At 38.5% G+C, this 16557-nt stretch overlaps 1 protein-coding gene across 1 annotated transcript in view; it reads right to left on the bottom strand.

The window, feature by feature from the left end:
- Tnip3 (TNFAIP3 interacting protein 3) overlaps window positions 1–16218 on the bottom strand; it is a 65078-nt gene extending 48860 nt beyond the window's left edge. The window contains exons 1-3 of the mRNA XM_059257054.1: window positions 16135–16218; window positions 13070–13078; window positions 1231–1311 (exon numbers count right to left, since the gene is read on the bottom strand). Of these exons, the coding sequence (XP_059113037.1) occupies window positions 1231–1311; window positions 13070–13078; window positions 16135–16218 (174 nt within the window). The remainder of the gene's footprint in view (window positions 1–1230; window positions 1312–13069; window positions 13079–16134) is intronic.
- Window positions 16219–16557: the final 339 nt, after the last annotated feature.

Here is a 16557-nt window from a genome sequence, read left to right as displayed (position 1 = left end):
GATTTTTATTTTATAAGTAAGATTTCTGTACTTGATATCTAAGAAAATCTACTTGTAACCATAGAGTACTAACTTATAAAATTCTGAAACAGTAATTTTGACAGGAGACATTGAGAAGAGATAATAAAGAACACAATGGCTAGGAAGAGTATGAGGAAGAAATGTATCACCATGTATTTCTAGAGAGATTAATCAGCATTGTGCCATGGTTTGTATGCCCTGGATACATGTTATGAAACCAAGCAGAGTCAATCAAACATAAAGGAATTCAAATTTTCATGAGTTTTTGTATGCATTTGTTTTTCATTTTGCTTGCTAGCAAAAACATCATATATCACATAACATACAAAGATATTTAGTCATTGGGTTCTAGAAACGGCCTACTTATGAAACAATTATTCCTTCTAAACAACTCATTATTAGTATTTTCTGTGAAATGCAGTCTGTGTTGAAAATGTCTGGATATTTCTTCCTCTACCAAAACATCCTAGTCAACTGCTAAGATATTCAAATTGTAACACAGCAAATTAAATATCTAGAGGAATAAATGAATTCCACTTAGTTTCTCATTATGTCTTAGTTATTGCTTTAAAAGAATTTTTAAAAATCCAGCAAGTTCACTCAGTGAGTAATAGGACAGGCCACCAACACAAATAACTAGGTTTGTTCCCTGGGACCCACACAGTAGAAGGAGAGGACTGACTCTGGCAGGTAGTCCTCTGCCTCCACAGTTGCTCTGTGGCACATGTGTGTGCACACATTCAAAATAAAGCAATAAAAATATGGTAAAACATAAAGAAAGTATAATTAATTCATTGAAATAGTGAATGTTATTGTAGTAACTGAACAAAATTATAGCATTAGTTGAATATATTAATCTTTTAGTTATTCACTGCTAAATGTTCTATTTCTAACCACATGTTTACAGTATTCCTACCAAATTTTACATGGAACTGAGCTCTTCTACACAAGAACGAAATAGAAAGCACACAGCACAGGGAAAGGAATCTATGCAGCTGTTTCTCTCATCCAGTAGAAGCAGCCCGGCCCAGTGAGTTCAAAGGCAGTGCAATGGTCGCCAGTGACCTTTCATATGTCAACACTGGTTAAAAATACAGAGCAGGTCTTAGTTGAAGAAGGAGGTTCAGCTACCACTGCTCTTTAATCATCATACTGTCTACTGTTATGTTCTTGGTTCTGGGTGGCCACCTCATCCTGACACATTCTTACCTGCGCATGCTCTGTATAAGCTCCTGACCCGCTCCGTGCAGCCATGTCCTGGGAAGATGAGCCAGCTGATTTTCGGAGAGTCTTGTAAGGCAGAAGGAAAAAGAGAAAAAGAAAACCTCTTGTGGTACCTTTTAGGATGAGAACGTTCCAACCCTGAAAAACCTATGTCTCTGTTAACTCAGAATATAAGATACCAAGTTCTCATTAGCAGAAGTGATTCTATGCAAATCACACAGAACAAGGATGTAAGAGGAGAAATGTGATTTTGACTTTTATTGGCTTCCATGTAACAGGGATTTCCCAGGGTGTCTCAAGTAGGCAGGCTGTGACTAAGATTTGAGGCAGGTTAGTCTTGCTGTGTATGTAAATTGTGCTTCTTCCTTTCTGGCATTTTCTCCCACTGCAGGAGGAAGTTCCTACCCTCAGAGTGCCTGGGACAAACCTAGCTTTTCTTCAGTGGCCTAACTGTCATAAATCTACTGTATTTTCCAGAGCAGTTAGGTCACCGTTGATGTTTAACAGCTTGATTTCTTGGTTCCTACAGTGTGATTTACTGGCAATGTCTTCTAAATGTGAGCTGAGCTGTGTAGGGAGGGCATTGTGAGTCACATCAACCTGTGAGTGCTGCTAACTGTTACAGAAACAAAAGGAGAAAATAACCCATTACAAAATAAAATGTGTGTTGTTTGCACATTAAGTGTTCTGTATTGGCAGAAAGGATAAGCTTGCTCTCCAATTTTATAAATACTAACTTTTCATAGACGGAGTTCAAAATTTTCACCAAGGCACTTGTTTACGTCTTTGAATCTATTTTTCTCCAACATTTTGGTCCGTCTTAATTGGTGGACTCCTGCCTTTTACAGACCTTTCAGCTAATGGTGCAAGGTAAGTGAAAGGGCTGTGGAGATAGAGGTATTGGAGATGTGCTTTGGACTGTAATTTCTCGAACAGAAACAAGAAAAGAATGAGTTGCTGAAAGGAAAAAGGAGACTTGTTTAGGATGAGGCATGTGACTGGAGTCTTTCATGGAGACACCCACATACAGGTAGGCTAAAGCAAAAAACTGTGGATATGCGATGTGTGTCCAAGGTCTGACCATTCTTCTTTTCCATTTGTCTCTCACCTTCCCTACTCTACTCCATGTTTCGCCATACCGAATGACCTCTACATCCTGAAAGGAGTGTTCTCTCCTTTGCCTTGTGATTTTGAACTTGCCCTTTCATAATGTCCCCCATGTAACTGGTGAACACAGAACCTAGCCAGTGCCTCCCTTGCCCTCTGAGTTTATCTGTTTCTTCTTCCCAACCAGAGGGAGCACTTCACCAAGTACTTTAGTTGTGCATTTCTTTGTTCCCGTATTCATGTCGGCATGCATACTGCCCTAGTCATATTCAACATATCTTGCTAAACGAGTAAATTGGTGAATATCCACTATGCTACACTCTAAATTTGTGGATTCCTATAAGCATATTTGTTTACCTCCTGCTATTTGGGGAATCTGTTTTGAAGATGAGGAAAAGAGTGTGTTGCCTTAGAGCAATATCCAAAAATGCACGTGGGATTCAACGTGTTCCTGCAGAGTTCTAAAGGTAAAAGTTATGGCACGTGCTCAGTTTAGAGGATAGAAACAGATACGGAATGTTATCCACACCAAGACATGCTCATCAAAAAATAAAGAATATCCTTAATATAAAAGTAATTTTATTCTAACACACATGCATACACCCTGACCTCTCACAACTCCCCCCCATACACATACTCAGAGTAAGAGGCATGTGGTTAAATGTTCTTTATGCTTTTCTGTGTTAGGTCATACTAGTCAGTAGATTCAGCAACATTAACCCACTAACATTTTCTTCAAATGTTATCCTTTGCATTTCTGTCCCTGGGGTCTTCCCTGCCATGGCATCCTGATGCATATGCATGCTCCTTGCATGAGGTATGATGGCATTTATCATGCCAAATCCTACAGCCTTGCAGTTCTCATCTGGACTCCTCCATCTCTTCTGCTGTACAGATCAATAGCAAACTGAGTTTCTATGAGTTATCAGTCCCAATACGTATGAATAAACAACTTTTGTAGAAGAAAACAGGAATTTCAGTGGGCCTGCTCCAGGAATGAAAAGAGAGGATTTTGCTCCTCAGGCCTCAGGGCCTTGGCTCCGCCCCCTTCTAGGTGTGGCTTCCAGTCACCTTTTCTTTCAGGAGAAGTTTCACCCACTGAGATGACTTTAAGAGAAACTCAAGTGTCACCTCCATGTTTCCAAAGCAATTTTAAAGATTCGTCAATCGTGAAATTGCTACAACAATATCTTAGGTAGGAAAAAATTAACCTCAGGAATTACCAGCCACTAATCTGCAGCTCTCATTGGTACTGACAGTAATTTTCTCACAATTAGCCTGAGAAGAAAGCTCACATGTCTACTGATGCCTGGAGGCTTTCTTTGACAGGCCAAAGGAACAGACTCCTTTTAACACCTCTGCTTTCTGAACCCATGTGTGTGGATGCTGAGGCATGTGCACTATCTTTATAAGGGAGAGAGGAGCTGGAAGGAACAAACGTTCCAGTTGTGGTGTTAGGTTGTCTGACTTCATACCTCAGCTCTGTCACTCATGACTTGTGATGGGGCAAGATGCTTCAGCAGTTCGAGGCTCAACTCCAACATTATGCAACGGGATAGTGGTAGCATCTTTTTTCTACACTGGCTGTGATAGCACAAATAAAACCTTGGGTAATGATCACAATATGATGTTTGGGTCAATGAAGCAGATGACATGAGAAATGAAAACAGCCATCCATAATTTGTATATCACTCACTACGCTCTTGGAAATTAATGAGTTCTGAAAAAAGTAAGCAAAAAAAAAATCCCTGCTTGTAATGACATTTACATACACAATACATGTGTGTGTGTGTGTGTGTGTGTGTGTGTGTGTGTGTGTGTGTGTGTGTGTCTACAGATATTTACAAGTATATGTACATGAACTTATGCACACTTGGGTATGATACACATATGTAAACTGGATTGTAAGTGGAAGCCAGCAAAGTGCTAGTGCCATTAAAGCAAGCGACAGCTCAGAGAAGTGGTTGCCCCTTCCCCGCTATTAATAGTCATGGAAAGACCCAATGTCCAGGATTGTACAGATGGTGAAAGCTGAGAGGTTGTGCAATAAAAGGACAGCTTAATAAACAGTACAGAGATGGCCAGAGCCATGCACAGAGTGTCTAAGAAGCCCATTTTTGACTAGAGGAGGGTTCACGTATGTAAGTCTAACAATAGAAACTATGTAATACTTCCAATTTCAGAGTAAGTACTTTTGACCTTCTGTCAAAGAGCCTGAAACATGGCAATTATATGATCAAAGTGGATTTTTAGTAAAAAAAAAAAAAAGCCTGCAGATGTGTATTAAATGGGAAAGATGGGCAACTGCACACAAGTTAATAGATCCTGGCAAAAGTAATATTTAAAATATGTAACATCCTATGCCAACCAAAAATTTTAAGAACCAGTTGATCAAGAACTTAATCACCAACTCCAGCACCCCATGTTAATAGCCATCTTGTTGTCTCTGTTGGGGATTTTACGGAGTCCCCTTTGTTTCCATGTGTCTACACCTATGAGACCCTTTTCCCCCACTGTGGTTAATGAAATCTTGTTATCCCAGGCCAAAAATCTTGGAATCATCTTTAACTCCTCTTTGGATCTCGGTGCCTGTATTCAGCATCTATCAACATTTTCTAGACTGACCCCAGACAAGAGCTTTCCATTTCCACAAAACCTAGAGAATCCCCAGTTTGATGACTGATGACTGACACGTGGCAATGAAATAAATATGCCTTTTCATAATTTGCTCAGAATGGGGGCTTGCACATTTGCCCCCTGGTTTTATTCATAGAAACGCTTTGGAGATGATGTATAACAGTGACCAATCCCTGGGTCTGTCACTTGATAGTCCCATTAGTCACTAGTGATGTTGCTTTTTCTAAGATGCATTGAGTCTTTGGACTAACAGCAAGCCATTATTATACTGAAAGATCCTAAGGCCTGTCCTAATTCATTCTCTTTTTTGCTTTTCTGAGGAACCCTCACACTGATTTTCAGTGTCTCCTCCGGTTTCCACTTCCAGTTGTAGTGAATAAGGCTTCCTTTTCCTAGCACTCTTGCCAGAATTTGTTCTGTCCCATTTTCTTGATAATAACTCTTCTGACTAGGGAAATCTGGAACAATTTTCCCATGCAATATGGGAACAGAGTTTCCCTGTTTTGATTATACACTTGTAGTTTTTGCTGCACTTTATACAGAGAAAAAATAGCCAACTTTCACTGACTAGTCTGTAGCCTATGAAACCTCCCTGTTTAAATGTCTCTCAGAATTCCACAACTTAGCAAAAGCCTCTCTTCTCCAGAGCAGCAGCGCTAACTGCGTACTCCATTGTGCTCTCCAGGTATTTTATGACTCATCCACCCCATCACTTAGCATCATGGTTTACTTCCTTGCTCCCCATATTCAATCCTTTTGAAGAGGGGGTTGGTATTTATTATTTAGACACAGAAACAGCATAAAACCTTTAGGGTACAGAGTAGTGTCCCCAGAAATGGATCTGTCCCTGTATCAGCCTCTTACAGGAAGTCCTAGCTTGTCTCCACTTCTTAGAACACTGTAGGATCCAGAGACACACAAAGTTGGATGTTTTACCTGCAAACCAGAGGTGGTCAAGTAGGAATTTCAACCCTTTATGGAGCTATTCTGCCTTAACGTATACATTCAACTTGTAAATGAACACCTATCCTTCCACACTTCAGCTTTAGATCAATATAAATCCTTAAAATGTCTTCACTAATCTTGCTTGAGATTGAATGAGTAAACATTATAAGTGACCGGATCTGTGTGAGATCTTTCAAAGGCAGTACCATGATCTTCAGTAACGATCCCTCACTGCACATACTGCTTCAAAAGATCTTAGGAGCTGAAGCAATACATTGACCTATAGACTGATGATTCCTCACTGCACATACTGCTCACCATTCTCTGTAACTAGGTCTCTTTGCTCAGTAAGCACTGTCATTTGCTTTAAGGCTGGTTAAGCAGATCTTAGTCTAAAAAGGAGGAAAAATCAGCTCCATCCAGCAAAGCAGAACGGTGCTTATTCCTGGATCCTACTGTGTTCTGAGAAGCAGAAGCAAGCGAGGTTTTCCTGTAAGAGAATGATACATGAACAAAGTTCTGAAATGAGTTTTGTTGATGTTGGAAAGGCTAAGATCTCTGTTCAATTTATTTGGAAATAACTCAAAAACAGACATTGATTGATGGTTGAAAGCAGAATGGTAGATATGTATATACTTGATGAGTAAGTAGATTAAAGTGTTAATGGCAGATTCAGTTAGTGGGAATATCATAACACACCATACAATTCTTTTTGACTTCTATGTGCATTTGAAACTTTCCACAATAAAACATTATACAAGGAGTCTGAATTAAACCTTCAAAACTGTGCCAACAATCAGACATTGTTTTAACTATCATTATAAAAGCATGGAAAATATATATGCACAAGACAAAGTATCTGTATTAGAGGTTTAGAGTGAAGACTAAAACCAGGAGGAACCCAAGGAGCTTTTCTGCACATCAAGGGAATTTTATATCAAAATCAAAGGAAAATCTTTGAATATGCTAGCATGAGATATGCCAACATTTGCCAACATCTGCTTAATAATAAATGAAAATGGTCTCTAAAATTTTTTGCTACATTTATTCATTTGTGGGTGTGACATAGCACATGTGTGGAGGTCAGAGAAGTCAAGGGACAGTTGCAGACATTGGTTCACTCTTTTCACCATGCGGGTCCCAGGGTTTGAACTCATTGTTTACCTTGGCAGCAAGCTACCTGAGCCATCTCTCTGGCCCATAAACGTACTTTAAAGAGTAATTAGTGTGCTTATTTTCCTCATTAAATAAAAAGAATGACTTATGAGACTTTTTGCTACTTATCCCAAAATCCCACAGAAAATGTTACATATGTATTTCATAGACCTTGACGTATACTCTCTGGGGATGCAAAATGAGGTAGAAACTGTCTTGAAATTCACTTCCAGGTAGAAGTGGATGTTAGCACGCTATGCACATTCCTCAGTGTGACCCGAGTTGTTTTTCTAATAACTTTCCCAAACTCATTATAAAGTGGTTCTCAGCGAACCTGGAAATAAGAAGGCTTATTTAAGAAAGAGGGCTTATTGAGGTATTAAAATCTGAAGTCCAGGTCAGGTTTGGAGTCTCTAAGGAGAGTTCTAGATGTGGCAAAGCCAAACACATCAAGAACTTAACATTAAGTGACCTTAGTATCAAGTTCTGCATGGGATCTGCCAATAAACATGACTTTTGTGTGCAATTGTCCTGAACTAACACTTAGTCTAACTAGTAAGGAATCCTTCCATGGAAAAGGACACCAGTACAAATTTGCGAGCATAATGACTACAATAAAAATAAGGGAATTCTTTCTGCTCTCAGGGCTCAATCAGTTGAAATATTAAGTTCCCAATTTATTTTATAAAAATTATTTTCAGGATCCTATGTGCCTTGTATGCCTTTAAATGGGCTTTTATAACTGATAATTTCTATGCATAATCTCTTGGCCTTCTGAGGTACCGCAGGTATAATTTCTACACAGAAATGATGCTTGATTCTCTCTTAGGCAATTGTTTTCCTTTTCCCTGAAGGCGACCTACATCTAGCAGCACTGTACCTCAGAGGCTCTCTTATAACATTACAGCCCATTTTCGTTCTGATACAGTTTCTTGCCTTCTTCTCACCACCTTCCCATTTCCTCCACACAATGAGTCAGTCTGCTCATTTCTCCTGCAGTTCTCCACTCTCTTTATTTATCCTTGGCAATCGAAGCTGAGAAAAAGGAGAACTTTGCACTTGTCTCAGAAACTTTCATTAAATTATATCTCTTCCATTCCAGTACCTTCCAACCTCATCAAGTCATAGATGCATTTTCAGCTCCTGCACCAAGAGCCTGCCTACTGTTCTAATGATGACTCCAGTAAAGGAAAACCAGAGCTGCCTTCCACAGCCCCCAGGCAACTGGCCCACTCCTAATCTTATTTGAATGGAAATTTTCTTATATTTTCCATTCTGTCGTTATCACAGTAAGAGTGTGAAAGTGTTTGTTTTGTTCTGAGTAGAGGATTGCCTCCTTCTGCGTGTTTCTGCATAAACCACAGTTCAGCCACTTCCACTGGAGACTGAGCTGTTGACTCAAAGAATCAAATATTTGAAGACACATTCAGAGGACAGTCTAGTGGGTGAAGAATGAAGATTTCCAAGGCTGTGTTGTTCTGAGAAAGAGGGAGGGGCATACTGGTTAAAGTATGTGTGGTACGGTGGCCAGGAGGAGGAGAAGCTGCTCAAAAGAGGCTGGGGTCACTCCTGACACCAGCCTGAGCTGACATTGTAGAACCTGTTCCCCATCTGGACAGGGGTAAGGATTAAGTGGGGGAATGTAGAAAAATGCTTTGCAAATTGCCATCTCAGAATAGTTTACTACCTAGAGAGCACCCAGGACCAGACAATAGGAAGCTGTTAGAATGTGATGATGTACCTCTCTGGGAAATACTAAAAGTACAAGATAGCATGAGAAGCCTGCATAACTAATGTTGAGAAAACACCCCCCTCACCCTCAAAGGTTGAAGCCACAGTGTGCAGTTGCCTTTGGGACTTCAGAGGACATATCCTACCCTAAGAATGCCTGGTGTAAGAAAGGTTACCTGCCAGTGCTTCAGAAAGCAGGCATCTTGGTAAGAGGTATATGTATGAAAACCATTAGCAGACAGTGGGAGACAGAAATAAGAAAGATCGCACGGCAACTTCCATGTGAGAACAGGGAGCTTGGTTCTGTGAGTGGGATGGTCTGGGTATGAAGTGTTCTCCCCAAGTCTGATATGCTAAAAACTGATGGGCTTTGGAAGTGATTGGGTCCTGGGAACTCTGATTTAAGTGATGGATGGATTAATCCTTGGATATATTCACAACATGACAGCATTATTAGGACGTGCTGGAAAAGAGGGCATGGAGCTTATCTGGAAGAAGTGGGTTATAGTAGGTACATGCCCTGGAAAGATACCCTTGCTTCTGGCTACCTCCCCCATAGCTTTCTTCTTCCTAGCCTCCACCAGGAAAGCAACATTGTTCTTCTGTGCCCTCCTGCTATGTTGTTCTGTCTCATAGCAGCTCAGAAAAAGTGAAGCTCAAAAGCTGTGACAAACAGATCTTCCTTCTTTTTAAATTCTTTCAGTCATTTGTCACAAAAAATTATCATGAGTACACTGTACTTTAGTCTGCCCTAGGGGTTTTGAGAATGACTTGTAAGAAAATTCTCTGGATAGTTTATTCTTAATCTCACCCTACTGTGACCCATGTCAGTGACCAAGCTGTTTATTGCTGTCACCATTTAGAAAAATCTACATTGTGGATGTGTACACACATTTTGTGCACAAATGTCATGGTGAGTTTGTGGAGATCAGAGGATAACTTGAAGGAGTTGCTTTCTCCTTCTACTACATTGGTCCCAGAGATCAAACTCAAGTCATTAGGCTTGTTGACACACATCTTTACCCACTGAACCATCTCACTGTCTGGTAATATGCTTTTAAAAGTAGATTGTTTAGAATCACATAAAAGTAAAATATATCACAATGAATATTATCAAATACCTTAAAAAGGATATGAATGAATCATTTAATGAAGTCTGTGAAAACACAAAGAGAGAATTAAATGATGAAAACAGTCCAAGACCTTAAAGTAAAAATAGAATCACCAAAGGAAATTCAAATTAAGAAATGAAAAATGTAGGAAGTCAAACAAAAACCTCAGATGTTAGACTCACCAACAGACAAGACATAGAAGAAAGAATCTCAGGCACTGAAGACAAGGTAGAAGAAATGGTTAGTGCACTCAAAGAAAATGTTAAATCTAATAAAAATCTAAGCACAGAATATCCAGGAAATCTGGGACACTATGAAAAGTCCTCATATATGAATAATATAATAGAGGAAGGAGAAGAAATCCAGGTCAAAGGCACAGAAAATATTTTCAACAAAATTTTAGAAGAAAAGTTACCTAACCTAAAGAAGCAAAGAAAACACCAAATAGATTAGACCAGAAAAGACATTCCCCATGACACATGATAATTAAAAATGAAACATACAGAACAAACAAAGAACATTAAAAGCTGTAAGTGAAAAAGACCAAGTAACATATAAATGGAGTTATATTAGAATGACGTCTAACTTCTCAGTGGCAACTCTAAAAGCCAGAAGTGCCAGGGAAGATGTTCTACAGACTCTTAGAGACCACAGAAGCCAGCCCAGATTACTATACACAGCAAAACTATAAATCATAGTAAATGGAGAAAGAAAAACAGTCCAAAATAAAACCAACTTGAAGCAGTATCTAACTACAAATCCATCTCTACAGAAGGCATTGCAAGAGAAAGTTGAATCTGAAGAGGTTGATCACACCTAAGAAAATACAAGCACTAAACAATAATCCCAGATCAGGAAATCAGAAGAGCAGAAAAAACCCACACCATAACAACAAAACAATAGGAACAAATAAACACTGTTCACTCATAGTTCTCACCATTAGTGGTCTCAGTTCTCCCAACAAAAAGGTATAGATTAACATATTATATTAGAAAACAGGATTCATCTTTCTGCTGCATTCAAAAAACACACCTTAACATCAAGGATAGACATCACCTCAGTGTAAAAGAATAGAAAAATATATTCCAAGCAAATGGAACTAAGAAGCAAGCCTGTGTAGCCATTTCAGTATCTTGCAAAATAAACTTCGAATGAAAATTAATCAGAAGAAAATATGAAGGGACACTACATACTCATCAAAGGAAAAAAATCACCAAGAGGATATTGCGATTCTAAACATTTATACACCAAACATAGGGTATACAAGTTTATAAAAGAAACACTACGACAGCTAAAATAACACATTGACCTGTATACAGTGATGGTGGGTCATTTTAATATACCACTCTCACCAACAGACAAGTCAGACAGACATAAACTAAACAGAAATGCTGTAGTAAAATAACATAAATGAAATGAACCCAACAGAAATTTACAGAATATTTCACCCAAACACAAAGCAATATACTTTCTTCTCAGTCGCTCATGGAACTTTCTCCAAACTTGACCACATACTTGGACACGATGCAAGTCTCAACAGATATAAGAAAACTGAAGTAACATACTCCATCCCATTTGACCACCACATCATAAAGCTGGATATCATCAACAACAGAAAGTATATAAACTCATCGCAACTGAACAACTTACTACTGAGTCAAAAATGAGTCAAGACAAAATTAATAAAAAAATTAAAAACATTATAGCATTGATTGAAAATCAATTGAAAACACAACATACCACAACTAATGGGACACAATGGAGGTGGTTCTATGAGGCAAGATCATAGCAATACAAAACAAAACAAAAAAGTGGTGATATCTCATAACAGCAACCTGATGGCATACCTAAAATCTCTAGAACAAAAGGAAGTTTTAACATCTGAAAAATAGTAGATGGCAAGAAATAATCAAAGTCAGAGCTGAAATCAATAAAATAGAAATGGCAACAAAAACAGCGCAAAGAACCAAGGAAACACGGAGTTGGTGTTTTTAGAAAATTAGTAAGATTGCCAAACTCAGCCAAATTAACTAAAAGATAGAGTAGCTCCAAATTAATAAAATTAGAGACAAAATGGGAACATAACAGCAGACATCTAAGGAATTTAGAGAATCATAAGGACATACTTTAAAAATCTATATTCCAGCAAACTATAAAACCTAAAATAAATAGATAAACTTCTTGATATATAGCATCTACCAAAGTTAAGCCAAGATTAGATAAGCAATTTAAACAGACTCATGACCTCTAGTAAAATAGAAGCAGTAATTAAAAGTTTCCTAACCAAAAACAGGCCAGGGCCAAATGGACTCAGGGAAGAATTCTACTATACCTTCAAAGATGAAATAACACGAATACTTCTCAAATTATGCTACAAAATAGAAACAGAAGGAACACTGCTCAGTTCTTTTTATGAGGCCACAAATACCCTGATACTTAAACTGCAGAAAGATCCAACAGAGAAAGAAAATTACTGAGAAATTTCCCTAATGAACATAGACGCAAAAATTCTAAATAAAATACTTACAAACTGAATCTAAGAACACATGAAATAGATCATCCACCATGATCAAATAGGCTTCACACCAGAGATGCAGGGATGAAATTGTAAAGTAAATTGATATAAACAGACTGAAAGACAAAAACCACAGGTCATCTCATTAGATGAAGAAAAGGCCTTTGGCAAGATCCAACACCCCTTCATGTTAAAAGTCTTGGAGATACTAGAGATACAATGGTTATACTTCAAAATAATAGAGACAGTTTACCAAAAGCCCACAGATAACATCAACATAAAGAGATAGAAACTCAAGTATTTCCACTAAATTCAGAAATAAGACCAAGCATTCCCACTTGCTCTATTTTATTCAATATAGTACTTTTAAGTGTTAGCTAAAGCAATAAAACAAAGGAGATCAAGAGAATGAAAATAAAAAAGGAAGTTGAAATCTCTTTTTATGCAGAAAGTATGATATTCTACATAAATGAGCCTAAAGACTCCACCAGGAAACTTCTACAGCTAATAAACACATTCTTCAAAGTATCCGGATACAAAATTAACACACAATAATCAGTAGCCCTCCTATACACCAATAATAAACAGACTGAGAAAGAAAGCAGGGAAACAGTATACCTACCACAACAACCTGAAAAAAAGGAAAAAAAAATCTTAGGGTAACTCTAATCAAGCAAATGAATAATAAAAACTTAAAGACATTGAAGAAGATATCAGAAAATGGAAAGATCTGCCATGATCATAGATGAGTGGAATTAATAGAATGAAAATGGGCATCCTGCCAAAAGCTATCTACAGATTCAATACAATCAGCCTCAAAATTGTAACACAATTCTTCACAGAACTTGAAAGACCAATTTTCAGTTTCATATGGAAACACAAAAACCCAAGACAGCTAAAACAATCCTGAACTGCTGGGGTTATCACCATCCCTCATCTCAAATTGTATTACAGAGCTATAGTAATAAAAACAACTATGATAATGGTATAAGAACAAAAATATTGACCAAAGGAATTGAAGACTCAAACTTAAGCCTACACGCTTAATGGCATGCAATTGTTGACAAAGAAGACAGAAATACACAATGGGAGAAAAAGCAGCATCTTCAATAAGTGGTACTGGTCAAACTGGATGGCTACAAGTAGAAGAATCCAAACAGAGCCATACTTATCACTGTGAACAATACTCAACTCCATATACATCAAGGACCTCAGCATAAGGCCAGATATACTAAATCTGATAGAAAAGGAAGTAGGGAGTAGTCTTGAACTCACTTGCACAGGAAAAGACATTCTGAACAGGACACCAGAAGCATGGACAATAAGACTAGCAATTAACAAATGGGACCTCACAAAATGGAAAAGCTTCTGCATAGCAAAAGACACCATCATTTGTGCACAATGGCAGGCTACAGAATGAGAAAAAAATATTTACCAATTACACATCCAATAGAAGGCTAATATCTAAAATATATGAAGAACCAGAAAAACTTGACTTCAATAAAACAACCCAATTTATAATGGGTTATAGAACTAAAGAGAGAATTCTTAAAAGGTAAAACACAAATGTCAGAGAAACACTTTAAAAAATGGTCAATATCAGTCATCAGGGAAATACAAATCAAAAATACTTTGAGATTTCACCTTACACCAGTACGGATGGTCAAGATCAATAAAACAAATGACAGCTCATGCTAGAGATAATGTGGGGTACAGGTAATACCCATCCATTGCTGATGGGAGGGTGAACTTGTACATCCACTATGAAAATCAGTGTGGCAGTCACTGAGGAAGCGGGAAATCTGTCCACTTCAAGATCCAGCTATCTCACTCTTGGGCATTTAATGAAAAGACTCTCCATTTTTCTTCAGAGACACTTACTCAACCATGTTCATTGCTGCTCAATTCATAACAGCGGGAATATGGAAACAACCTAAATGCCCTTCAATAGAAATGAAAATGAAGTATGTTTCCAAAATGAAATATTACTCAACTGTTTAAAAAAAAAATCACAAAATTCACAGGGACGTGCATGGACCTAAAAAAAAAATCACATATAGTGAGGTAATCCATACTCAAAATGACAAATTGTGTGTGTGTGTGTGTGTGTGTGTGTGTGTGTGTGTGTATTCTCTTACATGTTAGCTTTTACGCCTTCAGTAGGCATGCTACAATCAATATAACCACAGAAGTTAGGTATAGAGTAAGAGACTGGGGTTGGGGAAAGGATCACCCAAGGAAGAAGTAGAATATATAGCTATGGAGAGCCAAGGAGAGGGAGAATGGAACAGGAAGATTAAAGAGAGAGACAGGGAGGGAAAGGGGAGAAAGGGAGGGAATAGTAGGAGGGACAGCCATCACTAAGGACTTCAAGCTATATACAGTCACAAGGGCAAGGTCACATCCAGTGGTTCTCAATCTGTGGGTCACAATCCTTTAGGGGGGCACGAACAATCCTTTCACAGGGGTCACCTAAGTATGTGAATTCATGGTTGTAAATTATCTATGATAGTAAATGTTTGTTTAGGGGCATCCAGTCCCCATTTGCTCTACAGTAAATATTTGTCTCTGAGTTTGATAGTCTTCTTTCTGCTAATCCATAAATACTTTCCACAAAGATTATTAATTACTGATACAGACTGAAATTAATTTTTTTATAAAATCTAAGGTGTTTAGCTTTCAAAATCAGCCATAAATGCAAAAGTACTCACATTGGATCTTACAAATGATTGCTAGAGGTGGGTTCTAACTGTGGATTATCCAGAGCTTACAGCTCCTGGTGTTTTATGGTGCATTCCTGGAAAGCTGTCCACCACATCCGCAGCTCAAGCTTAACCTTAAGTGTTCTCTATTTACATAGCAGTAGTGTTGTGGAATAATCTTTTTGTACACTGTGAAGATGTGTCTTTGTCATGGCACCTTCTGATTGGTTTAATAAAGAGCTGAATGGCCCATAGCTAAGCAGGAGAGGATAGGGGGCATTTCTGGGGACAGAGAGGAAGAGGAGACGAATCTAGGTGAGCAGAAATGCCAGGAGACACTGAAGAATTTAGACATACGGTACAGAGGAGAGGTAACCAAGTCACATGACAGAATGTAGATTAATATAAATGTAAATTTAAGTTATAAGAGTTAGCTGGGAAAAAAAAAGCCTAAGCTAAGGCCAAGCTTTCATAATTAATGTCTCTTTGTTGCTATTTGTGAGCTGGTGGCCTAAAGGAGAGTATAACTACACCAACAAACGTCTTCAAAGACAAGGAAATTAAAAGCCGAAATAATTCCTTTCATTGGTAAAGTTCTCCCCACCCCCACCATTAAAGCAATGCAGAGGGAAATAAAATCAACTGCAAACAAACATGGGTGTGAATTGTGTTGATTTTAACCAACTGGGTCACATTCTCCAAAGGTGCCTTTGCTGTATTCCATGTTCTTTCTAGTAGTTGGTGTCCTTCTTACTCTCCTGGAAGCCATGGTGCTCCTCTTCAGGCTCCCCCTTGCTGCTCCAGGCCCCCCTGATGCTTCAGGCTCCCCCTAGCAGGGGCCTTATACTGACTGGAAGATAAGGTTTGTGCAGTAGAACACTACCTTCTCAGGCATCGAGGAAGTTCATGGTTGACCATAAATGATTTGGGTGAACAAATTGTTGAGTGCGTGTTGAGATAAACTAGAAAGAAAATAGCTCCTTACCTTTGGAGAATGGCCATTTCTGAGACTGGATGTGGTCTCTGGGGTGCCTGCTATCATAACCCGGATTTTGTCATCGAGCTCCATGCTCTCACATCTGGCAAGGAGAAAGTAGGAAAGTCACATGGGACAAAGTTGATTAAAATTATCCAAGGATGCAGCGAGCTTACAGAGGATAGGAAGATGGCATTTGTGTAGGGTGACTCTCTGCAATCTTTCTTTACCAATAGGAACAACAAAATGCTGTACTCACAGTCACTGTTGCCTGCATTTTAGCTATGTTAACTTGAGTTCATTGAGTTCATAACTTGAGGATATTGTCTTGCTCTGTAAAATCACACCCGGTAACTCTTGTAGGACAAAATTATATCTATAGGACGACCTATTAACTCTGTGTGTGTGTGTGTGTGTGTGTGTGTGTGTGTG

Source organism: Peromyscus eremicus, chromosome 3 (assembly GCF_949786415.1).
Source record: "Peromyscus eremicus chromosome 3, PerEre_H2_v1, whole genome shotgun sequence".
NCBI lineage: Eukaryota > Metazoa > Chordata > Mammalia > Rodentia > Cricetidae > Peromyscus > Peromyscus eremicus.
The sequence above is the reverse complement of the archived record's forward strand: the minus strand, read 5'-3'. Positions and strand labels throughout refer to the sequence as shown.